The sequence below is a fragment of the Ailuropoda melanoleuca genome, chromosome X (assembly GCF_002007445.2).
Source record: "Ailuropoda melanoleuca isolate Jingjing chromosome X, ASM200744v2, whole genome shotgun sequence".
NCBI classification, from domain to species: domain Eukaryota; kingdom Metazoa; phylum Chordata; class Mammalia; order Carnivora; family Ursidae; genus Ailuropoda; species Ailuropoda melanoleuca.
In genome coordinates, this window is record NC_048238.1 from 33,493,142 (window position 1) to 33,514,145 (window position 21,004).

Sequence of the window (21,004 nt, forward strand, 5' to 3'; positions counted from 1 at the left end):
ACGACATCGGCCACAGCAACCTTTTTCATGACACATCTCCAAAGGCAAGAGAAACAAAAGATAAAATGAACTTATGGGACTTCATCAAGATAAAAAGCTTCTGCACAGCCAAGGAAACAGTCAAAAAAACTAAGAGACAACCCATGGAATGGGAGAATATATTTGCAAATGACACTACAAATAAAAGACTTGTATCCAAGATCTATAAAGAACTTCTCAAACTCAATACACAAGAAACAAATAAACAATTCATAAAATGGGCAGAAGATATGAACAGACACTTTTCCAATGAGGACATACAAATGGCTAACAGACACATGGGGGTGGGTGAATGGGATAGACTGGTGATGGGTAGTAAGGAGGGCACGTATTGCATGGTGCACTGGGTGTTATATGCAACTAATGTATCATCGAACTTTACATCGAAAACCAGGGATGTACTGTATGGTGACTAACATAATATAATAAAAAATATTATTATAAAAAAAAGAAACGGAAATGAAAACAAAAAAGAAAAGAAATCAGTCGGATTAGAATGAGAATCCACAGTCGGAGTCACGAAGTGGAAGTGCGGACAGTCCAGGGAAAGGAAGGAGTTCCGTTCTACATACTGGGACCGTGGAGACAGGTTGAGGTCAGCAACGCCTGGCAACAACGTGGAGTGTGTTGGATTAGAGATTCCACTTACCAATAGCATACCAACTCCCCTTTAATAATGATTGTAGTGTCGGCTTCTGGGGTTCTAGAATGCCGATGTTGTTTTGTAGGCAACACTGTAAAAGCCTGGAGAAAAATGTGTGTAAAGTCAGTCCGCGTGATGACCGCTATTGCTACAAATACATAAGAGGAGAACCAGTTATAAACACAGATTCCCCAGTCAGGGAATTTCACAGTCCCCATGAGCTGTTTAGGAGTCGGGATGGCTGCAGATGACGGCCGCATTCTGTTCAGCAAGAACCCAGCACCCACAAATGGACACAAGGCCAGGTCAGTGGAAGACCCCAGCAACATGGTGACCAAAAGGTAAGAAAGTAGACTAAGAAAGACCTTGAGAAGTAGGTCCTGGAGCTTCCCCACTGAATGTGGAGCTCTGACCCGTACTCTCTAGAAATCTGTCCCTAGACAGAGGAAGAGAGGGATGGCATATGGAGCAGTGAGGGAGAGGCTGGCCTGGAACAAGAAGGCCAGCTCCTTCGCCGAGATGAGGGCTGGGACTGAGGAGAAGTGGGTGCCGTGGACTTACGTCAGTCGGTGGGGAAAGGTGGCAGGGGAGCAGACGCAGTGGCTTGTTTTCCCAGTGTGTGGGAACACCAGCATCCCCAGAGGGCCCGGGCTGTGGCGGCTGGGCAGGAGGCCGGAAGAAAAGAGCGCGGGGCCTGAAGGGGCTCTGAGACGAATGGACGAGGCACCGAGCAGCGCCCAGCTGCTCAAAGGTCACACTTGCTGGGATCTCAGCCACCGTGCTGCTGTGGAGGTGGGCTTGCCTGGCATGCTTCCCTCTCTCCCTGCGACAAATATCTGCATTGTTTTGGTGATAGATTTGACTTGACAACTATTAGTCCTGTGTCTCCCTGTGGAAGGAGAGCACTCCTCAGGCCTCGGCCTAACTGAGAGTCTGGCCAGCAGGGCAGAAGGAGCGGTTGGAGGCTTCTCTGGAATAGTCCTTCAGTCAAGGCTGGGCTCCTGATCCATCCTGCCGGTCCTCAGAATGGCTCTGCCCCTCCTTGACAAGGGCTTATGCTGGACCATGCCGCGAGCCAAGGGAGGAGTCCTGCACGGAGTAGAGGCCGCTGCTGGAGCCACGGTCCCCAGCTACACCTCGACCGTAACCCTCCCTCCCAGTTTCATAGCCCACTTGACCCACCCCCCCATTTTCTCTGCCCACCCCTGAATGCCCTGCCCCATGACCTCAGGCTCACAGATCTCTTGACCACCCTCCACGCTCCTGCCTCCCTCCTGTTACAACGCACTGCTGCGTTATTTGGCCGAACTGCGGGATAAAGCAGGCAAGGGGTGTGCTCCACCTTGGGCCAGGCGGGTTCTTCTCTGACCCATGGAACACCAGGGTTTAAAGAACATCCCCCCTCCCTGGGTGGAGCCAGGGGAACATTGCCAGCAAATATGACTTTCTTGGTGACAAGCGTGTGGATGGTGCCTGTTAGTGCCCCCTGATTGTCTGAGACATGCGGCTGCACGAGTGCACTTGGAGAAGGGTGTGGGGTGGAAGCCTGTACCTTCCATGGCTCCCACGTCTCCTGCGAGCCCCCAGCCACCTGCTCCTCTGCCACCCCGCCCTCATTCGCAGACTTGCTCACTCCTGCAAGCAAGGCCCGCCAGGCACACAAGTGGCCCCACAAAGCAGAGGACATGATCCCCCAGCGCTCCTTCTGCTCACGTGTCATCTGTCCTGTTGCAAAGGCCAAACAAGACTTTTTTTTTTCTTTCCATCTGATTTATGGAGCAGGAAAAAAATGTGTGTAAATAAGAATCACAGAGATAGCTGCTAGTCCTTCTCGGGCTGTGATAGAGAGATTTCAAGGTCTGTGTTTCGGGATCTTGGGCTGCACCTGCTGAAGCCAGTTGCACCCAATTACACGGCTGAACCACGGAATGCTGGGAGGCTGAGCTCTGTTTAAATGTCGGTCGAAAGAGAGCGCTTCTCGGGATTTTTGGAGGAGGAATACTACTGGGCGAGTAATGATCTTGAGCGTCCTTATCAGATAAGATGTTTGGATTTGGGCTTAAAACTGGAACAAATCAAAAGGCCACTTCATTGCTTCGTATGGTTAGATGTGAATTAAAATCATGGATTTTCTGATTCACTCAAGGCCATACTATCTTTCATTTTAAGCCTTGATGTCTTCCCATTTATCTTGGTTTCTTGGGTTGTTTCTCACACTAAATAGGACAATGTAACACTTGGGCAGTGCAAACAACAACAACAACAAAAGGTTTCAAGGCATTTCATTGGAAAACTTAAAATTCCCTTTGTTCACCCTCGCTCCATTCCAGACGACATGCCAGGTGCCCTTCAGAGTACCGGTGGCACAGCTGTCTTCCGCCACCCCTTCTAAAATAGCACCAGCTGCCACCAGGATAGAGCGTGGGGTCGTGTACTAAAGATAATAATGAGGGAACAGCTAAAGGTCAAGATAGGTGACGCGTTCATCATTCATCTTAACGACCCTAATCGCTGCAGCCTCTAACGTTGCATTGGTGGGTTCCAGAGCATTGGATCCTTGGATTCCAAGGATCAAACTTGCTTTCACAGTCTCTCAGACATCACCGAGTTCTGAGACACAAGTTCTGTTTACTTCCGGCCAAAACCAGCTCCTTGATTCAGCATGGAATCACTTGGATAGCAATTGTTGGTCTTTCTGGAACCGCAGGAACCAGTTTTGCAGATGGGATGGTCTTAATGCCAAAGATCCTGTCCTATTGTCTCTCATAACTATGCTTATACCTGTTGGGTCATGTGTCCCGTATGTGGATTAATGGCATAAGACCGCTAGAAGGCAACATTTCTTGGTCAATTCTAGTGTAGAAAACTGATTCTCAAATTCTTTTTTTAAAGAAAGATTTTATTTATTTACTTGAGAGCGAGCCTGAGTGGGGGTGTGGGGGGGTGGGAGGAGCAGAGGGAGAGGGAGAAGCAGGCTCCTCGCTGAGCAGGGAGCCCAATGTGGGGCTTGATCCCAGGACCCCAGGATCATGACCTGAGCCTAAGGCAGATGCTTAACTGACTGAGCCACCCAGGTACCCCTGATTCTCAAATTCTACTGCACCTATGAACTCCCTGGGGCTCTTGTTAAAATGAAGATTCTGGTTCAGTAAGTCTGGGAGGGACTTGAGACTCTGCATTTCTAACAAGCACCTAGGGGATGCCACACATGGAACCAGTCTCTTTTAAGGTAAGTACTTGTTTAAAACCAAAGAATCCAGATATGTATTTCATATTTGGTGGAACAAAGCCATCTGAAGGCGTCTGGGTTCAGATTTAGTCCCATGGCCCCTTCTCCTTGACTCTTAGTTCACCTGCTTCTGACCCTAGAGGACTAGAGTTCCTTGGTTTTTAATTCCAAGAGACAGGAACTTTTGGGATCTGCCTATTATTAGTGCTTGACGAATGCCGTTTGTTCTTATTGGCACTGATTATGAGTGTCCTTTGAATGTTAGGCTCTAAATCAGCCTTGCAAACATAGTGGCGCCTAACTAATTTTGGTCCTGGCTGATCTCCATTCTATCTGGCCCCCAAAGCCTCTCATGAGACCACGGTATTTACTTGGCTTCAGATACGGCCGGTGTCTGTAGACGCCAAAACTTCACTCTGTAATCCACCCGCTTCCTGAATTCAGACAGACTTTACCTAATGAGCCCAAGGTGGAATCCCAGCATAACAAGACCAAAAGGGACTCAGGAGGCCAGGGCCAGCACAGACCCTTGGAGATCATTCTTGAGCTACCTTAGGACTTCCTAAGGTGAGTGGGAGTGTTCCTGCCGCGTAGAGCCGCCTGTTCCATAGTTGGGATGTCTTGAGACAGGGCTCTTATGTGTCTTCAACTACATATTACCCTCCGTAATTCTGCCATGGCACCGCCTTCTAAAACGAACTCCTCATCTATGGTATGGCTCTTCAACCAATTTAAAGTGACTCCTTGTTTCTTACCTCTAGGCACAAATGTCCCATTTCTTCAATTATTTCTTACATATTGAAGTTTCCAAATCCCTCACCTTCCTGGTCATCAGGCTCTGACATGCTCTATTTAGCAATGTCCTCCTTTCCTGAGCCTTCTCTGATATGACCTGCCCAAGCCCGGTCTTGAATGTCCATACTGGCAGCCATGTTTTGCTGGTGACTCATACTGAACCAAAAATTTCCCAGGGGATTTTCAAAGGGAGCTGAGTTTCCCGAACTGGAGTCGTTGACCATTTGAATCCAGTGCAAACAGTTACATTTATCTTTATTGAATTTTATCTTGTTTCTTTCACCCATCCTGTCCATCCAATTGAGATCTTGAGTCCTGAGTCTGTCGTCTAGTATGTTATGGCTTCTTGCCAGCTTTGGTCACCACAAATTTGCTAGAGACTGCTCTTTTCTCTTCATTTTTGGGGATAATATTTGAAATAGAGGGGACCAAATGCTGATCCCTGTGGCCTTTTGCTAAGTCCATTTGCCCATTCATTTATTCATTCACTTGAATAAATGAATGGGCATCCTTCCAATAAACTCTGGTTAAGGGCTACTCTATTCTGGACACCAGGCTTGCTGCTAGAGACACTGAAGCAAATAAGACATGGTTTCTGTTCCCGAAGAGCTCAGTGTCCAGCGGGATGACAATCCGCTTCCAGACCCTCATCCGTGATAGCCTACTTCTTATCAGGATGCCCACATCCTATTGGATCATTGTGATTCTATCACCTGCCGGGCCAGTCGGCCTCCTATTCCCCTACCACCTACTTTCCTTATAAAGTGAGGACCAAGATCCTGGGACTTGGAGGAGGAGGACCCAGAGACTGAGAATATCAAAATGCAGTAGGCTTTACAGAGAGGAGTGTAAAGGGAATGGGAGGGAGAGGGAGGGAGAGGGAGGGAGAGAAGTGGAAAGGCGAAGGAGTGCCCAGAGGAGGCTGGGATGGAAGGAAACCCTTTGACTTCTTAGCTGGTTGGGTAGTCCAGTGTCGCTGGCTGGTTGTGACCGAATGTATGCAGGAGGTGACTATGCATCAATCGGGACCTGCCTGTGTAACCAGTATGCAGACAAGCATAGCTTCTGCCGTTAACAAAGCAGCCCTTGATTGTTTGACTTGATTCAGGGATGGTAATCTCTCCAAAACCTGAATGCAAACTAAGCAGGTCTTATTTGTATTTATTGTTAGGTAATAGGTTGCTACGGTCACTTTATTTCACAATTGAGCAACTCGAAGGTCCCATCCAAGATGTGAAAAGTCAGAACTCCAAGCTTGGCTCAGCATTCAATTTTTTCCCTGCGTGCCTCAGGCCCCCTTTAGGCAGAGAGGCCACGGCAGGGAGGGTGGGCAGGGAGTGGAACTTCTCCTCTGTCCCCGCTCACCACCTCCATTGGTTGGGGGCCATTTTGCCACAGCCACCATTGGCACCGGGAGAGGAGAGGCCATGAGGCAGATAAGCTTCAACTTGGTGGCACCATTGCCCTTCCTGGGTCTCATTTTCAGGTGTTTAGAGCTGGGGCCCTGGATGGGCATGGAAGATGAATAAAGCCAGCTTTTCCCTGCCTGAAGTGTTCTCTGGGCCCTTCAGAGGTACTCATGAGTGCAGACCTCTCTCCAGTTCTCTTGACCTTGGGCTGATAGGTCACCATGAAGGGCGGTGGTCTAGGCCTGCTCCTGAGCTAGCAAGCCGGCGGGATATCTCCAGCCTCTCAGCTGGGATTACCTTGCAAGCTGGCTCCACATCAGCTCTCTCTCTTCTGTGGCTACTTCGAGTCTGTGAGGCACACTCCTGTATCTCTTGTCCCAAAATACCCTGGGAGTCCAGGGTTACCCCAAGACAGTAGTCTCTACTGACTTGGCCACAAAAGCGCCTAAGGACCCTTCTGCTCCCCCCCCGCCGACCCCTGGAGGCATGGTCTGGAGGCAAAACCCAAACCACAGTCTGCTTTAGCTTTCGAGGGTATAGGTGAGCTGCCCTGGGACTCCCGACTGCAAGGAACATATTGCAAAACATCTTGAAGGCCCTCACCAGGCTCAGGGTCAAAGAGTAACACCCCAACCCCTGCCTTAAAAGGAAGAAAAGAGGGCATTCACTGTGGAACTATCATTCTTCACCAACCTCCTCACATACAGTCCTCTCTTCCCACACTCTGAAGCCTTTTCTATTCTTAAAATGGGAGATGGGACTCAAGAATCGAGAGCTGCAGGGCCCCTGCGTGGCTCAATCATTAAGCGTCTGCCTTCGGCTCAGGTCATGATCTCAGGGTCCTGGGATCAAGCCCTGCATCAGGCTCCTTGCTCAGCGGGAAGCCTGCTTCTCTCTCTCCCACTCCCCCTGCTTGTATTCCCTCTCTCGCTGTCTCTGTCTGCCAAATAAATAAATAAAATCTTAAAAAAAAAAAAAAAGAATCGAGAGCTGCCATTTAAGAAAGCAGTTTGGTGTTACCTCCTAAGTTGGGATTCACACACCTAGGTATAGACCCAAGAGAAACCTTGGCCTGTCCAATGGAAGACATGTACAGAAATGCTCATAGCAGCTTCATTTCCAAACTAGGGCTGCCAGATAAAATACAGGATGGCCAGTTAAATTTGAATTCCAGACAAGCAATGAATACTTTTTTGGTAATAACCATGTCTCAAATATTTCATGGACATACTTACCCTAAAAAATGATCTTAAAATCAAATTTAACTAGGTGTCCTGTATTTTTTACTTGCTACATCTGGCAACCCTATCCCAAGCCAAATGCCCACCAAGAGGTGAGTGGAGGAATAAATTGTGGCATATAAACCCCATGGAAAATTACACAGGAGACTTGAGTGACAGTGACACGGGAAAATACGGATACATCTTAGCTCTGCAAAATCTGAAAAAAATAAGCCCCGAAAGATTACATGCAGAATGTTCTTTTTTGTTGAAGTCAGAAACAACTAAAATAAGGTATTTTAATTTTAAAAGAATGTGCATAGCTGCAGTAAAACTATACAAGAAGGAAAGAATTGGGATGATGAAAGTATGGTTCAAAAGTATGATAAACCCTGTCAAACGGGGAGTCAAAGAAGTAGGTTAATGGGGGTGGGGGACGATGTGTAGGCTATGATCATGGCCCTGCCTGGCTTTCGTTTTGGGTAGTGGCTTTGCTAGTGCTTATGGAGTGTGCATGAGCCAATGATGAGAGTAAACCATTTGCCAGTAATTGTGAGTCATCCAGTGATTGCCCTTGATATCCCCAAATTAAATTAAATTAGAAAGATGGAAAAAGAAAAAAAAAACAGAAGTAGGGAGAATCCCATCATGAAAACCTACTTCTAGAGCTTTCCCACGCAAGAGGGGGAAGAGGATTGGCAGAAAAGAACTAGAAGTTCACCAGATGGAGGAGGAAGGGGAAGCATTCCAGAAACGGCATGTTGGAGGGCCATGCAGCACCATAGAGCCTGCTGGCTTGCTTCTAGAACAGCAGCGAAGCCCAGGGTGGTCCCAACCAGAGTTGGGTGGCAGTGGTGAGATGAGAAGGTGGGAGCGGGGGAGACAGGGTGTGGAAGAGCTTACGTCCCCTGCCACAGAGCGTGGAACTTGCCCTTGGGCTTCAGGGCAAGAAACAGCAAAAGGGTCATGCAGGAGGCTGTCCTTGTGAGCCCCTCGAAAAGCCATGGAGTGGAACCGGGAGTCTCTCGACTACACCCATGCAAATTATTGATAATAAGGCTGTTGCGAATGGTGGAGCGTAGCGAGGGCTGGCAAGGCAGAGGCTATAAAGACAGAGCTCTCTGAGCTCCGTGGATGCTGAGCAAAACATGGTCAAGGGATGGATTATAACTCGGGTTTAAAATCGTAAATACAGGATGATGGACAGCTCTGAGAATAGAGGTGGTTATCGATTTGGTGGAAGAGGGAGCGAGTAGCAGTAAAGGTTGGCCAATTCTCCAAAGGCGATCCTAAGAAAAATTTAAAACCATTAATGAAGAGAGATAGTAGAATCCCTTGATGGCGCCTCTGGACTTCTTGCGTCTTGCCTTCGTCAGCCACTCCTGCCCAGCCAGACCCACAACATTTGTTCTTTGAATTCATTGTATTCTTTTGGCAAAGCGCACTGACTACCCCATGTCAGGTAGTGGGTTGAGTGTTAGAAAGACCAGAATGTTTAAGTTATAGTTCATGCCCTTATCGAGGCTACAGCCAAACACAAACCAACTACAACTAGTTATACTGAGGTTTGGAAAGTACCAGAAGGGAGTGGCATACAAGTTACTACAAGATATAGAAGAGGGGGCAGTTGGTGCTTGTCTGACGAGGGGGTGTCAGAAACAGGGTCGCATCCGAGCTAGAGGCTGAAGGTTGAGCAGAAGTTGGACAAGCTCAGGATGGAAGGGGGTGGGCATGCAAGGCAGAGAGAACAGCAGGAGTACGGGCCTGAAGGTGAGGCTGCCCGGGGGAGGCTGGCACCGGGTTGGGACAGGCCTTCTAGATCCTGCTGAGGAGGGTGAACTTTGTTCTACATGCCCTGGCTGTTCAGCAGGGCGGTGTCAGGAGCAGATCTGGGTTTTTGGGACAAGAGGATGGAATGGAGGGGGCTGAGGTTAAGGCCCCAGGGAACAGCTGGGAGGCAGCGGCCGGAGTTCCTGTGAGGCCAGGTGAGCCCGCGGAGGGGCTGGGGGGTTGCACGGCCAGTGATGCCGGGACCAGAAAAGGCCTCGGTGGTGAGGTAAGTCGTTCCCCTCCCGGCCAGCCGTGTGGGTGGACCGCGTGTGAGGGACACCAACCTGCAGGGAGGCTGGAGCCCAGGCCGGGAGAGGCCATGGGTTTGGGAAGGGCTACAGCACGACAGGAAGGGTGTTCCCTCTGTACACCTGCCAAAAGAAACCTGTGATTCACTGGATGGCATTGTCTGATGACCCAGAAGGCTTTCCAGTCTCCGCTTATCCTGACTCCTATCTACTTCCGTAATTCCGCACAGCTTCAGAGGTGGGATGGCAGCCAAGGGTGGGGTCCACCGCACTGCCTTTTCTCGAACGTGGACAGTGTCTACCGCAGTCAGGAGCCCCTTTCAGGGCAGCTGCTCTGTGTAGGTCACAGACCACGGGAAGGCTGATAAAGAGCAAGGAAGACATCTTTTTTCAGGGCTGCGATCCTCCCCACCAGATTGGCGCAATCTTACTTTGTGCCAGAACTGTGTTCTAGGTACCAGTCATTGATCCTACCAGGGGACCTCCTATTTAGAAAGCGCCCACTACAGGCCGAGAGCCGGCTTAGCGACATTACCCGATTTATTCTGCGGAACACCTCCCTGTGGTCAACATCACGAGCTCGAGCTCCATTTTACAGGTGGGGAAGTAAGGCCGAGAGAGTTCGAAACGCGGCGCTCATCAGGCACAGTCTAGAAATATTCTCCCTCTTCGAAGTGGTGATGACCTTGCCTACAATCCGACCTGTGTCGTTTTCTTTGCTACCGATCAGAACGCTGGCCACGTTTTCTGATGAAAAAGCCTTCTCTCCCTCCCACACGACAAAGTACTTCTTTACAGCAGTCGTTCCGAGACCCCTGTTTATTGAGTTGCGGGGTCTTTAAAAACGCAGCCACCGTGGGAATCATGTTAGTGTAGGGCTTGGGCTGCAGTGTGATTCAGCAACGCCTGGTATTCTGTTTGCTTCAGATGATACTTAACAGTCCAGCGGTTAGGAGATGGAAAATAATTAGTCCGTCTAGCCGGGAGATTGGGTGATAAAAGGAAACTGGGCTGCTGATTAAATTGTTTATTTAAGCTCAAGTTTAGCTATGTTTTCGGCATAATGTGTTGTCGGAAGAAGATAGGGATCTGTCCTCATGGAGATACACCCCCCCAGGGTGGCTGTCATCCCCACCCCTGCTGTGCCCTTCCTTTCCTGTCTGCCTCTGGATTGTGAGGATTTGGGGTTTGGGCAGAACGACAGAATGGCAGAGAATGGCCTGGAGTCGGAGTCCCTTGAGCTCTGGTCTCGTGTTCTCTGTTTGTCTTGCGTTCCTCCGAGTGCGTGCCGCCCCCAGCAAGACACGCTTTGCCTCCTCTTCCTCCTGGCTCATCTCTGCGTTCTTCTCCCCCTGGCTTATGAAACAAAACTCAGCTTCCTTTCTTCTCTTGTGTCACTGTTTCCCTTAACTCCTCCTTCTCTGTGTTAGAACACGTATAATTTATACGTAATGCATAATTTCAACACTCAGTTTGCCCATACTTTGAGCGTAGGCAAGCCCAACTTGCTAAGAACGTACTAGACCAGCAAATGACAGCCCACAGGACGAGTCCAACCTATGCCTGTTTTTGTAAATAAAGTTTTATTGGACACAACCAAGCTACAGGGGCAGAGTAGTAGCTGAAGCAGAGACCGTATGGCCTGCAAAGCCTGAAATACTTACTCTCTGGCCCTTTACAGAAAAAGTTTGCCAACCCCTGCACTAGACAAAGGTATTACAAACTAAATTCTAATTTAGGTCATTCCTGCCCCTAGAGAGTCCTGGGCCTAACTTTTATGTCTGCAGAATAATGGGAGACCTGAACCGTGTTTGCGCTGAACTGTCGAGAGGATTCAGGAGGAATGTTGTGATTCACTAACCAAAGTACGATTTTGTTTCCAGACTTTCATTTTTGATATGCTGAACATTAAGGAACCTCAGATTCAGTTTCCTCTCCCACTTTTTAAAAAGACTCTAATTTTTTAGAGCAGTTTTTATTTAATTTTTATTTAAATTCAGTTTAGTTAATATATAGTGTATTATTAGTTTCAGCAGTAGAATTTAGTGATTCATCAGTTGCATTTAACACCCAGTGCTCATTCCCTCAAGTGCCCTCCTTCATGCCCATCACCTAGTTACCCCGTCCCCCACCCACCTCCCCTCCAGCAACCCTCAGTTTGTTTCCTACAGTTAAGAGTCTCTTATGGTTTGTCTCCCTGTTTTCATCTTATTTTTCCTTCCCTTCCCCTATGTTCATCTGTTTTGTTTCTTAAATTCCACATATGTGTGAAATCATATGGTTTTTCTCTGACTGACTTATTTCACTTAGTGTAATACCTTCTAGTTCCATCCACATTGTTGCAAATGGCAAATGATAAGATTACATCCTTTTTGGTGGCCGAGTAGTATTCCATTGTGTGTGTATTATGTATGTATATGTATACATATATATATATTAGTGTATGTGTATATATATATATTAGTGTATATATATAGTGTGTGTGTATACACACACACACACACACACACACATACCACATTTTCTTTATCCATTCATCTGTCAGTGGACATCTGGGCTCTTTCCATAGTTTGGCTATGTGGACACTGCTGATATAAACGTTGGGGTGCAGGTGCCCCTTCAGATCACTATGTTTGTATCCTTTGGATAAATAACTAGTAGTGCAATTGCTGGGCCATAGGTAGCTCTGTTTTTAACTTTTTGAGGAACCTCCATACTGTTTTCCAGAGTGGCTGCACCAGTTTGCATTCCCACCAGCAGTGTAAGAGGGTTCCTCTTTCTCTGCATCCTTGCCAACATCTGTTGTTTCCTGACTTGTTAATTTTAGCTGTTCTGACAGGTGTGAGGAGGTATCTCATTGTGGTTTTCCTGTGTATTTCCCTGATGGCTAGTGATGTTGAGTACGTTTTCATGTGTCTGTTGGCCATTTGGATGTCTTCTTTGGAGAAATGTCTGTCCATGTCTTCTGCCCATTTCTTTTTTTTTTAATTTTTAAAAATATTTTATTTATTTATTTATTTGACACACACAGAGAGAGAGACAGCCAGCGAGAGAGGGAACACAAGCAGGGGGAGTGGGAGAGTGAGAAGCAGGCTCCCAGCAGAGGAGTCCGATGCGGGGCTCGATCCCAGGACTCTGGGATCACGCCCTGAGCCAAAGGCAGACACTTAATGACTGAGCTACCCAGGCACCCCACTTCTGCCCATTTCTTGACTGTATTTTTTGTATTTTGGGCATTGAGTTTGATAACTTCTTTAGAGATTTTGGATACTAGCTCTTTACTGATAAATCATTTGCAAATATCTTCTCCCATTCCGTAGGTTGCCTTTTAGTTTTGTTGACTGTTTCCTTTGCTGTGCAGAAGCGTTTTATCCTGATGAAGTCCCAATAGTTCATTTTTGCTTTTGTTTCCCTTGCCTTTGGAGACGTGTCTAGCAAGAAGTTGCCGCAGCCGAGGTCGGAGTGGTTGCTGCCTGTGTTCTCCTCTCGGTTTTAGATTCACAGCAAAATGGAGAGGAAGGGATAGAGATTTCCCAGATACGCCCTGCCCCCAACACAGGCACAGTCTCCTCCTTATCATCACCCGCACCAGAGTGTACATTTGTTACAGTCGATGAACCTACACCCAGAGTCCACAGGTTACGTTAAGGTTCACCCTTGCTGTTGGGCATTCTCTGGGTTTGAACAAATGTAGCCACGTGTATCCACCATTATAATATCATACAGACTATTTTCTCCGCCCTAAAAATCTTCTGTGCTTTGCCTGTGCTTCCCTCCCCTACCTCCCCAGCCACCCACAACCACTCATCTTTTTATGGTCTCCGGAGTTCTGCCTTTTCTAGAATGTCATACAGTTGGAATCATGCAGTGTGTAGCCTTTTCAGATTGGCATCTTTTACTTAGTAACATGCATTTAAGGTTCCTCCTTGTCTTTTCATGGCTTGACAGCTCATTTCTTTTTAGTGCTGAATCATAGTCCATTGTCAGGATGGACCACAGTTGATTGACCCATTCACCTACTGAAGACATAGTGGTTGTTTCCAAGCTTTGGCAATTAGGAATAAAGCTACTATAAACATCTGCGTGCCAGGCTTTGTGTGGACATAAGTCCTTTCCCACTTTTGTGTCTTCGGTATCTCTTCTTCCACAGGTCAGACCCCTACAGCTGTGCCAGCCCCTCCTGCTGGCTGGCCTTTGCACCTTGGAGGTGCCCTGGCTGGGGTCTGAACCACCTCGCTCCACACGAGACATACAAATACTCAGGCTGAAGGGGAGCAGAATTTGTCACCCCCAAAGATGCCCCAAATAATGCCTCAGCATTATTTTATGCTGATTATTTTTAAGGAACAGCAGACTTGGGGAAAACTCAGAAAACCGAGTACAAGTTACCCTTTGTAAGAGAAAATTACATGTATAAGGGTACTCTCCATTGGTAAGGGTGTCCCCCTCTCTGTACCAGGATGACTCAGTCTCTAGAAACTCTGATCAGTGATAAAGGCAGTGACCCAAATCTGTATAACACCCTTACCCTGTTGACTGTGTTTTGCTTGGAAACCTCCCAGAACCGGTCCCCTCTCCCCCAACACCTTCTCTGGTCTTTAGCTGGAGATGGTATTTAAGGGGGTGGTTCAGGCCAGTTTGGAGTTAATCAGTTTTCCTAGGTGTCTCCCATGTGCACAGGAGGTATGTGTATCATCAAACGTCTGTTTGTTTTTCTCCTGTTAGTCTTTTGTTACGGGGGGAGGTCTCAGCCAAGAACCTAGAAGGAAAGTGGCTTTTCCTCCCCCACAGATATATATCACGCAAGGCACAAGTCTAGAGGGTGTAACTTCAGGACCATAGTCTCATTCATATTGTACCCACTCTCTCCCATAATAAATAAAAGTTCTTTCTTTCACATTCCTTCTGGATTTTTCTTTTCCTTTCCTTTCTTTGCACCTCGCATGTGCTGACATGGGAGCCTCTAGTTTTAGATTTCGTTGATGAGACTCATGGAATTTCAAAGAAGATCCATCGAGCCTCCCTTCTCTTGAACAGCCATGGTTTTAACCCTTTTCATTTCTTTGGTCATAAATGAGTCTACACAATTTAATTTTTTTCCATTTCCTTTCTGCATTTCTACCTTTTTGTCTCTTCCCAGCCCCCGTAGTACTGTAGAACAGTCTACAAAGAGCATATTTTGTCAAAAGCTCTTCATGGATTACAACGCTCACGTTCATTTGTTGAGTAAGATTTTCATTAGGTTGTGTTAGAGTTTTCTGGAATCACCTGGAAGCTGAACTCTTAGAGAAAATGTTTGGGTCCAGATTGTTAATTGAACTGTGTGCAGCCTAAAAATCTTTCTGCACCCTTCTGGGACTTCTCAGCAGGCGACTGGTGTGAGTCCAGCAGCATGCTGGATCTGAGGTTTACTACCGGGGGAGACAGATGATAACGTCTCACTCCTACAGACCGACGGTAAGGTGGGAAATCAGGCAGTGTGTGTGCCCACAGAACGTGGAGTTCCTCTGAGGATCAAGGCTGAGACTCTGGACTCAGTCCAGCCAGTAGGGACTCCCAATGTTGCAATAGCATCTGGGCTCTCTTGGCACCTCCGTGTGCAATGCAAGTTGACCTGGCACGATGTGCTGCCTTCGCTGGCAAGCTTGCCAATGAGGGGGAAAAAGAAATTGTTACCGTAACATGGATGTTCCCGACAGTTTCCTTCAAGCCAACGCCTAGGTGTTGGGGGTGAGGAAGCTGAGGCCTGAGGTCAAAGTCACAGTGGTGGGTTTGTACCATAGTAGCTAAGCTGGAACTATGTTGCACAGAATTCACGTCTTTTCCCTCCATGCTCAGGGTTGGCCAGAAGAGAAATTTGTGTGAGATTTGGAAGGCGAAGTGAAGGAGCAGCCATTTCTGTGATCCGACAGTCAGAGGAGGGCAGGCACTGTCCCAGCTTTCACGTGTCACCCATCCGCCCTCTCACCTCATTGGCGCGGGTGGCAGCTGGGCCCGCAGCCCCTCCAGCGCCGCCAGCCCCCCTCCCTGGGCTTCTCGGAGCCCCAGGGCTGCCGGGTGTGCAGCTGCGTGCTGGAGGGCCTCCCACGTGGCCTGTAGGTCACCTGCGTCCATGAAGTTGGAGGCTGTGAGAAACTGGGAAGGTTTCCATCTGTCCAGCTGGCCTCTAGTTTGTCCTTGGCCCCCTCCCCCCTTCCCGTCCATCTCTCCCTCCTGACTGCCTGCGCTGCTGTCTTCAGGCGCCACACAGCAGACCTACACACACTGCTCGACATGTCCCACAGCTGTGGAGCCTTCTGCCCTATCACAGGTCCCTTACGCCACAGCTGCGGACCTACTGACCTGCTTCTGGCCGAACCCTAACATCCAGTCACATAGCCGTGCTGCAGAACCCAGGTCCCTGGGCTTCCAGAATGAGCTCCCTGCTTCCAGGGTCACCCTGCTTCGAGGCTCTGTCTGCGTGTCGCAATGCCTGTGTTGATAAATGCTGAAAAGCAAACAGGGAGGTTCTGACCAAGGAAATCCTCAGGGCATCGAGCCAAGAATTTGTCATCAAAGTGCTCGGGCTAGCCCTGAGCCACAGCTTCCCATTGTAGGGTAGACCCTGCTTGCATCACTCTTTGAGCCCGGACAGAGTATATCAGTATGATAGACACTGAATCAATCCTGGGTGCTTGTGCAAGAGATTATGACCAAATCAGATGAGTCCAGGACTCAACTTAGTCTCCCCCAGAGGCTTCTCCATGCTTCCTGTGGGAAATGTGGGGGGAAGGGTCAGCCAAACTTTTATTGAATCATTCAGTTTATGGTGACACCTTTTGTAGGGGACCCAGGGGTGGTGAGAGACACTTTCAAATCATCCTCCCTCTTCCTATACCTCTGTCTCCAGGATGCCTCCCTCTGCAGGTTGAAGCATTGGGACCTTTGATGTCCAGGAAGTCAGGGCGTGGGGCTTCCCCTCTAGTTCGTTAGTAACTAAACAGGACGGTATCAGGGACTAGGTGATAGGTAATGGAGAACCAGCGAGTCCCATTGGCCCCTAGAGGCGGCGCTCGAGATGCCAACCCAGCAGAACAGGCTGATGAGGGGAGTTGGGGCCCTGGCTGTGATGTTCTGTGACTCTGAACTGCACTCAGGATCTGCAGAGATACCCTTTGTGTTTTCATTTCAGCTCTGTGGGCTCCCATGGCGCCCTCTGCCTCCATCGGGCCTGCTTTGACCCCAGGACATTGGCCTTTACCGTTCCCTCTACTTGGGTCCTTCTTCCCTTGGAGCACCTTCTAGAAGGGCTCACTCTTTCATCTCTGCTCAAAAGTCACTTCATCTCAGTGAGGCCTTCCCTGACCACCCCACTATAAACCACAGCCCACCCCCGTTTTCCACCCCTCTCCTGAATGTATTCTTTTTTTTTTTTAAGTTTTTATTTATTTATTTATCTGAGGGGGGAGGGGCAAAGGGAGAGGGAGAGAGAATCTCAAGCAGACTCCACACTGAGCGTGGGGCCTGACGTAGGGCTCAATCTCACAACCCTGAAATCGTGAGCTGAGGTGAAATCCAGTCAGGCGGTTAGCCGACTGAGCCACCCAGGCGCCCCTCTCCTGGATGCATGCGTGTCCTGGCATCTATCACCTATTAACATGCTGCTTAATTTACAAATTCGAATGGAAGCTTCGGGACAGAGACCTGCTCTGTTTGGACAGTGGCCTATCCCAAATGGTGGCTCACAGTGGGTGCTCCTTAGGGCATTGTCTTGCCCAGCTCCAGAAACACAACTCCATGGACATCCATGGGAATAGGGCGGCCCTCTAGGCATGAGTGGCTCGGCGGCATGGGGCCCAGTATTTGTGGCCTCCCACCTGTGGCCTCCTCTCCCTGCTTACCTCTGTGACCCACTGGCCTCTCAAATAGTTCCAGAGGCTTCGAATTCTGCAGCTCTGTTTCAAGCTTCCCTGAGTCAGGATGGGGAAGCTGGCATGAAGAACGGGGTTGATTTTGTTTGTTCATGGTTTATGTTCAAACTTTGACATCTTATTTCAGAGCGATGTGAGAAAGGCACTGGATAAGCTGCCTGCAGCCGTGTCTCCTAAGGGGTCTGCCAAAAACTGTGTGGGATTTCAGGGTCTGGTTTTCTTCGCCTTGTTCAGGTAAGCTTGTTTAGAAGGAGGAAACACTCGTGCGGCTCAGCAGGTTTGAGAGACCCGGTGGGAATGGCTGTTTATTTGTCTTTTGATCACAAAGCCTGGGGTTTGGCTCCAAGGCTGAAAGATCTTGAGGCCTCTTTATCTCCTCCCCTGGAGATCTGAATCTCTGCTCTGACATTCCTGGGGCCCCTGGAGTGGCTGGGGACTGTGGGAGGGGCTCTTGTAGGTGGACAAAGATCCCCCAGCTGCACCCTCCCTGGCGTAGCTGTCCTTAGTCTGACCTCCCACCATGGACTGTGGTTCCTTCCGAGCCTGGCTCCGAGGCCTAACCTCTCCCTCCCCTTTATCTTACAGACAACCAAGAGGAAGGGAAAACAAAGCTACCCACCCTCCCCCAAACCGCAATCAACATTTATTGGGGCGGGGGGAGAGAGAGCCTTTGTGCTTTATGCCACATCTTCGCACTTGCCTTCTATGGCATCTGGAGAAGGGTCGCAGTGTGCAGTTCACTCATTCGTCTCCCACGTGACCTGGCGGGCCGCAGGGGCTGTGGGGCCTGTCCATAAAGGTGGCCAGACCAGGCCCCAGCCGTGGGATCCCCCATGCCAGTGCTTGGGGCGCCCCCGCTGCCCAGTGCAATGCGAGCTACCCACGACGAGCCTTCAACCGCAGCGAGCAGAGAGTTTTCCTTGAATCAGCATGCAGCACCACGCGATGGTCCCCACAGGGGCACATATTGAGAAAATGAAATTCAAATCACCCCTCTGGTACGCTTTTCATTCCCTTTTCTGATAACACGCAGAGAGAAGCCGACTCTCGAGGTGAGCAGGCGGGTGCTTTGGAAGGCCACCCGGGCCTTTCTCGTGTCCCTGGGTGCTTCCAACGGGAGCAACGGCCAGCAGCCTGCGCTGAAAGCACAGGCCCCTCCAGAACTTGCTCCTTGCCTTGCGGCTTGCTTGCTTCCCCAAGGAGCCGAACAACCTTTTAGGGTACGTGACTACACCCGCCTCCCATGCCCCCTCCCTTGGCACGAGGCTCAAGTGAACGCCAGCCTGTTCGGCAAACTCGAGATTGCACAACGATTTTGAACTTGCTTTCTCAAGTCATTCCACTTCACAGTGGATTGCCTTACGTCTTTCTTTAAAAAAATAATAAATAAATAAAAATAAATGAAAAGTCCTTAGCTTGGTGCCGTGGTTTTACTCATGCAGAAAAATGTAAAGGTTAAAAACGAACCTACAAGAGCAAACCTTTGTGCTCTCTGGCTCTCCTGGGAAAAGAGGGCAGGCAGGGCCTGTGCACACGAGGCAGGAGCTGCTTTTGCACAAAATGGAAATGCTCCCCCGTCTTTCCTTCCACATGAAGTTGCTTCATTATATTTTCAGGCGAGCGAGTCATGGGTTCCTGGTGCGCGGTGCTGTCTTTTTCAATTAATGCTTTTCACAGAAGTTCAGGTTTTAAACATCTCCCCCTCTCTTCCCAGGTCTGTTACATTTCCCAGAATGGTTCCCAGCGCTGGAGATAATTCCTTTTCGGAGAACCTACATTTCTCACCTGCTGATTGCAATTAGCCACTGCCAGCTGGGGCCTGGTGTGCAGCTGAAAAGCTAACAAGAAGTGGACCACGCGGAACCCAGACAGGGCAGAGGATGTGAATAAATAAGGAATAGGGCCCGTGTGTTGGAGCTGCTCCCGTGAATCCGAGGTTTCCCGACCCTCTGGATGGCCCTCCCTCCTCCGGCTGTGTGCTCCCCACCCCTCCCCTTCACTACTTTTTTTTTTTTTTTTTTTCTTTGGCTTTGTAGCCTACACTTAACATCACAGTCACGAATTTACCACTAAGTACATTTTGTTAGGCAATAAACAGCCTCGGAAGAAAAATGAAATCGGACTAGGGCTTCTGTTCCAATCATGTTTGTGAGCTGTGGTGGAATCAGGCGGGCCCTGCGTGCAGGCCTTGGAACTAACCTTGAATATGAGGACTGGCAGGGCCTGGAGAGGCCTTGGGGACCACCGGATCCGGACCCCTCATCTTATGGATGAGGACATGGAATCCCAGAGGAAGGGGAGCATGACTCGTCCAAAGTCTTGGAGGAGGTCACAGGGCTGGCTGAAGTCCACATCTCCTGACCTCCAGCCCAGGGCTCTAACCACTGAACTGCCTTGCCTTTGCCCATCCTCTGAGTTTGTGAGGAAAGCACCAAGGAGATTGCCAAGGGTTGGAAGGTAAGCCTCTGTAGGGCAATGTGATCTCCAACCCAAGGAGACACTTCTTTCCTTTCCTCATGGGCCGGGCCTGGCCCAAGGACCAGGGTTCTACCCCCGGTCAGTGTCATCCAGGGTGGTACGGACCCGTGTTCCCATGGCTCACAGCTGCTGACCCTCATCCCCTGTCTGGTCTCTAAGGAGAGAGTGCTGGACCTTTGGGGTCTTTTGGTCTTCATGCTGCAGGCGATGGTAGGGAACAGACAACCCACCAGGGGGAAACGAGCAGCTGTCTCTGGTAGCGCCACAGCAGAGGAAAGCTGGCCCAGTGAGGTCTGCGGCTTCCGGTGCAACCATATCTGCTTGGTGGGAGCAGGCTGAGTCCCTCCCAGCCCTCCCTCTGCGACTTGCACTTAGAGGCTCGGGCATTCTCTGCCCAGCTCACTTTCCACTGGGAGAGGCCACCTTGTAGGATTTAGGGTCAGAGAGTGGATAGGCTTCCAGGCAGCTGCAGTCACCAAACATGCCAGGACTGTGGACTCCAGCCCCTGCCACGTTCTGTGGTAGGCTTGTCTCTCAGCCTGTCTTGTCGTCTGAAACTCAGGGACTCCTAATGCATGGCTCACTGGGCTAGCTGAGAGGATGAGGGAAGGTAACAGAGGTAAAAGTACGTTTTCCATAAGCGTTCACTTTCCTTCTTTCGCTCTAGTCCTGTCTCCATTTCACAGGGGACGAAACCTGAAGTCCAGGAAGGCAAAGCCAATCTCCAAGGCCATCGGCTCTGTCTCCTGTGAGGCACTTGGGGAAGAAACCATGAGTTTGCCTAACCCAAAGTCCGTTCTCCAAAGAGGAGCGAATCCGTGCTGGTAAATGTTCGACAGCTTGCTGGGGGTGGGGGAGGGGGAAGGAAGGGGGAGAGAGGAAGTTCTGACTTGCAGGGTTGGTGGCTTTTACTTGGAGATAATCATAGGTTCACACGCAGTTGTAAGAAATAATATAGAAAGATCCCCTGCACCTTTCATCCAGTTTCCCCCAATGATAACATCTCGAAACGAGGCCAGGCAATCTCACAACCAGGATATTGACATGATATCGCCTGCCAGTCTTTGTGTTTTCCCAGATGGCTTGCACTCATTTGCCTGTGTGTACACTTGGACCCGCGCGCATTTGCCTCCCACGTGTGGGCACGTGTGGCAGCACATGATCAAGACACAGAGAAGCGCTGTCACCACAGGGTCCCTCTTT

At 49.4% G+C, this 21,004-nt stretch overlaps 1 protein-coding gene across 1 annotated transcript in view; it reads left to right on the top strand.

Annotated features, from left to right (window-relative positions):
• The window catches only part of LOC105239640, a 183,106-nt gene extending 164,464 nt beyond the window's left edge, over positions 1 to 18,642 (top strand). The window contains exons 6-7 of the mRNA XM_034649923.1: positions 17,451 to 17,557; positions 18,357 to 18,642. Of these exons, the coding sequence (XP_034505814.1) occupies positions 17,451 to 17,557; positions 18,357 to 18,642 (393 nt within the window). The remainder of the gene's footprint in view (positions 1 to 17,450; positions 17,558 to 18,356) is intronic.
• Positions 18,643 to 21,004: the final 2,362 nt, after the last annotated feature.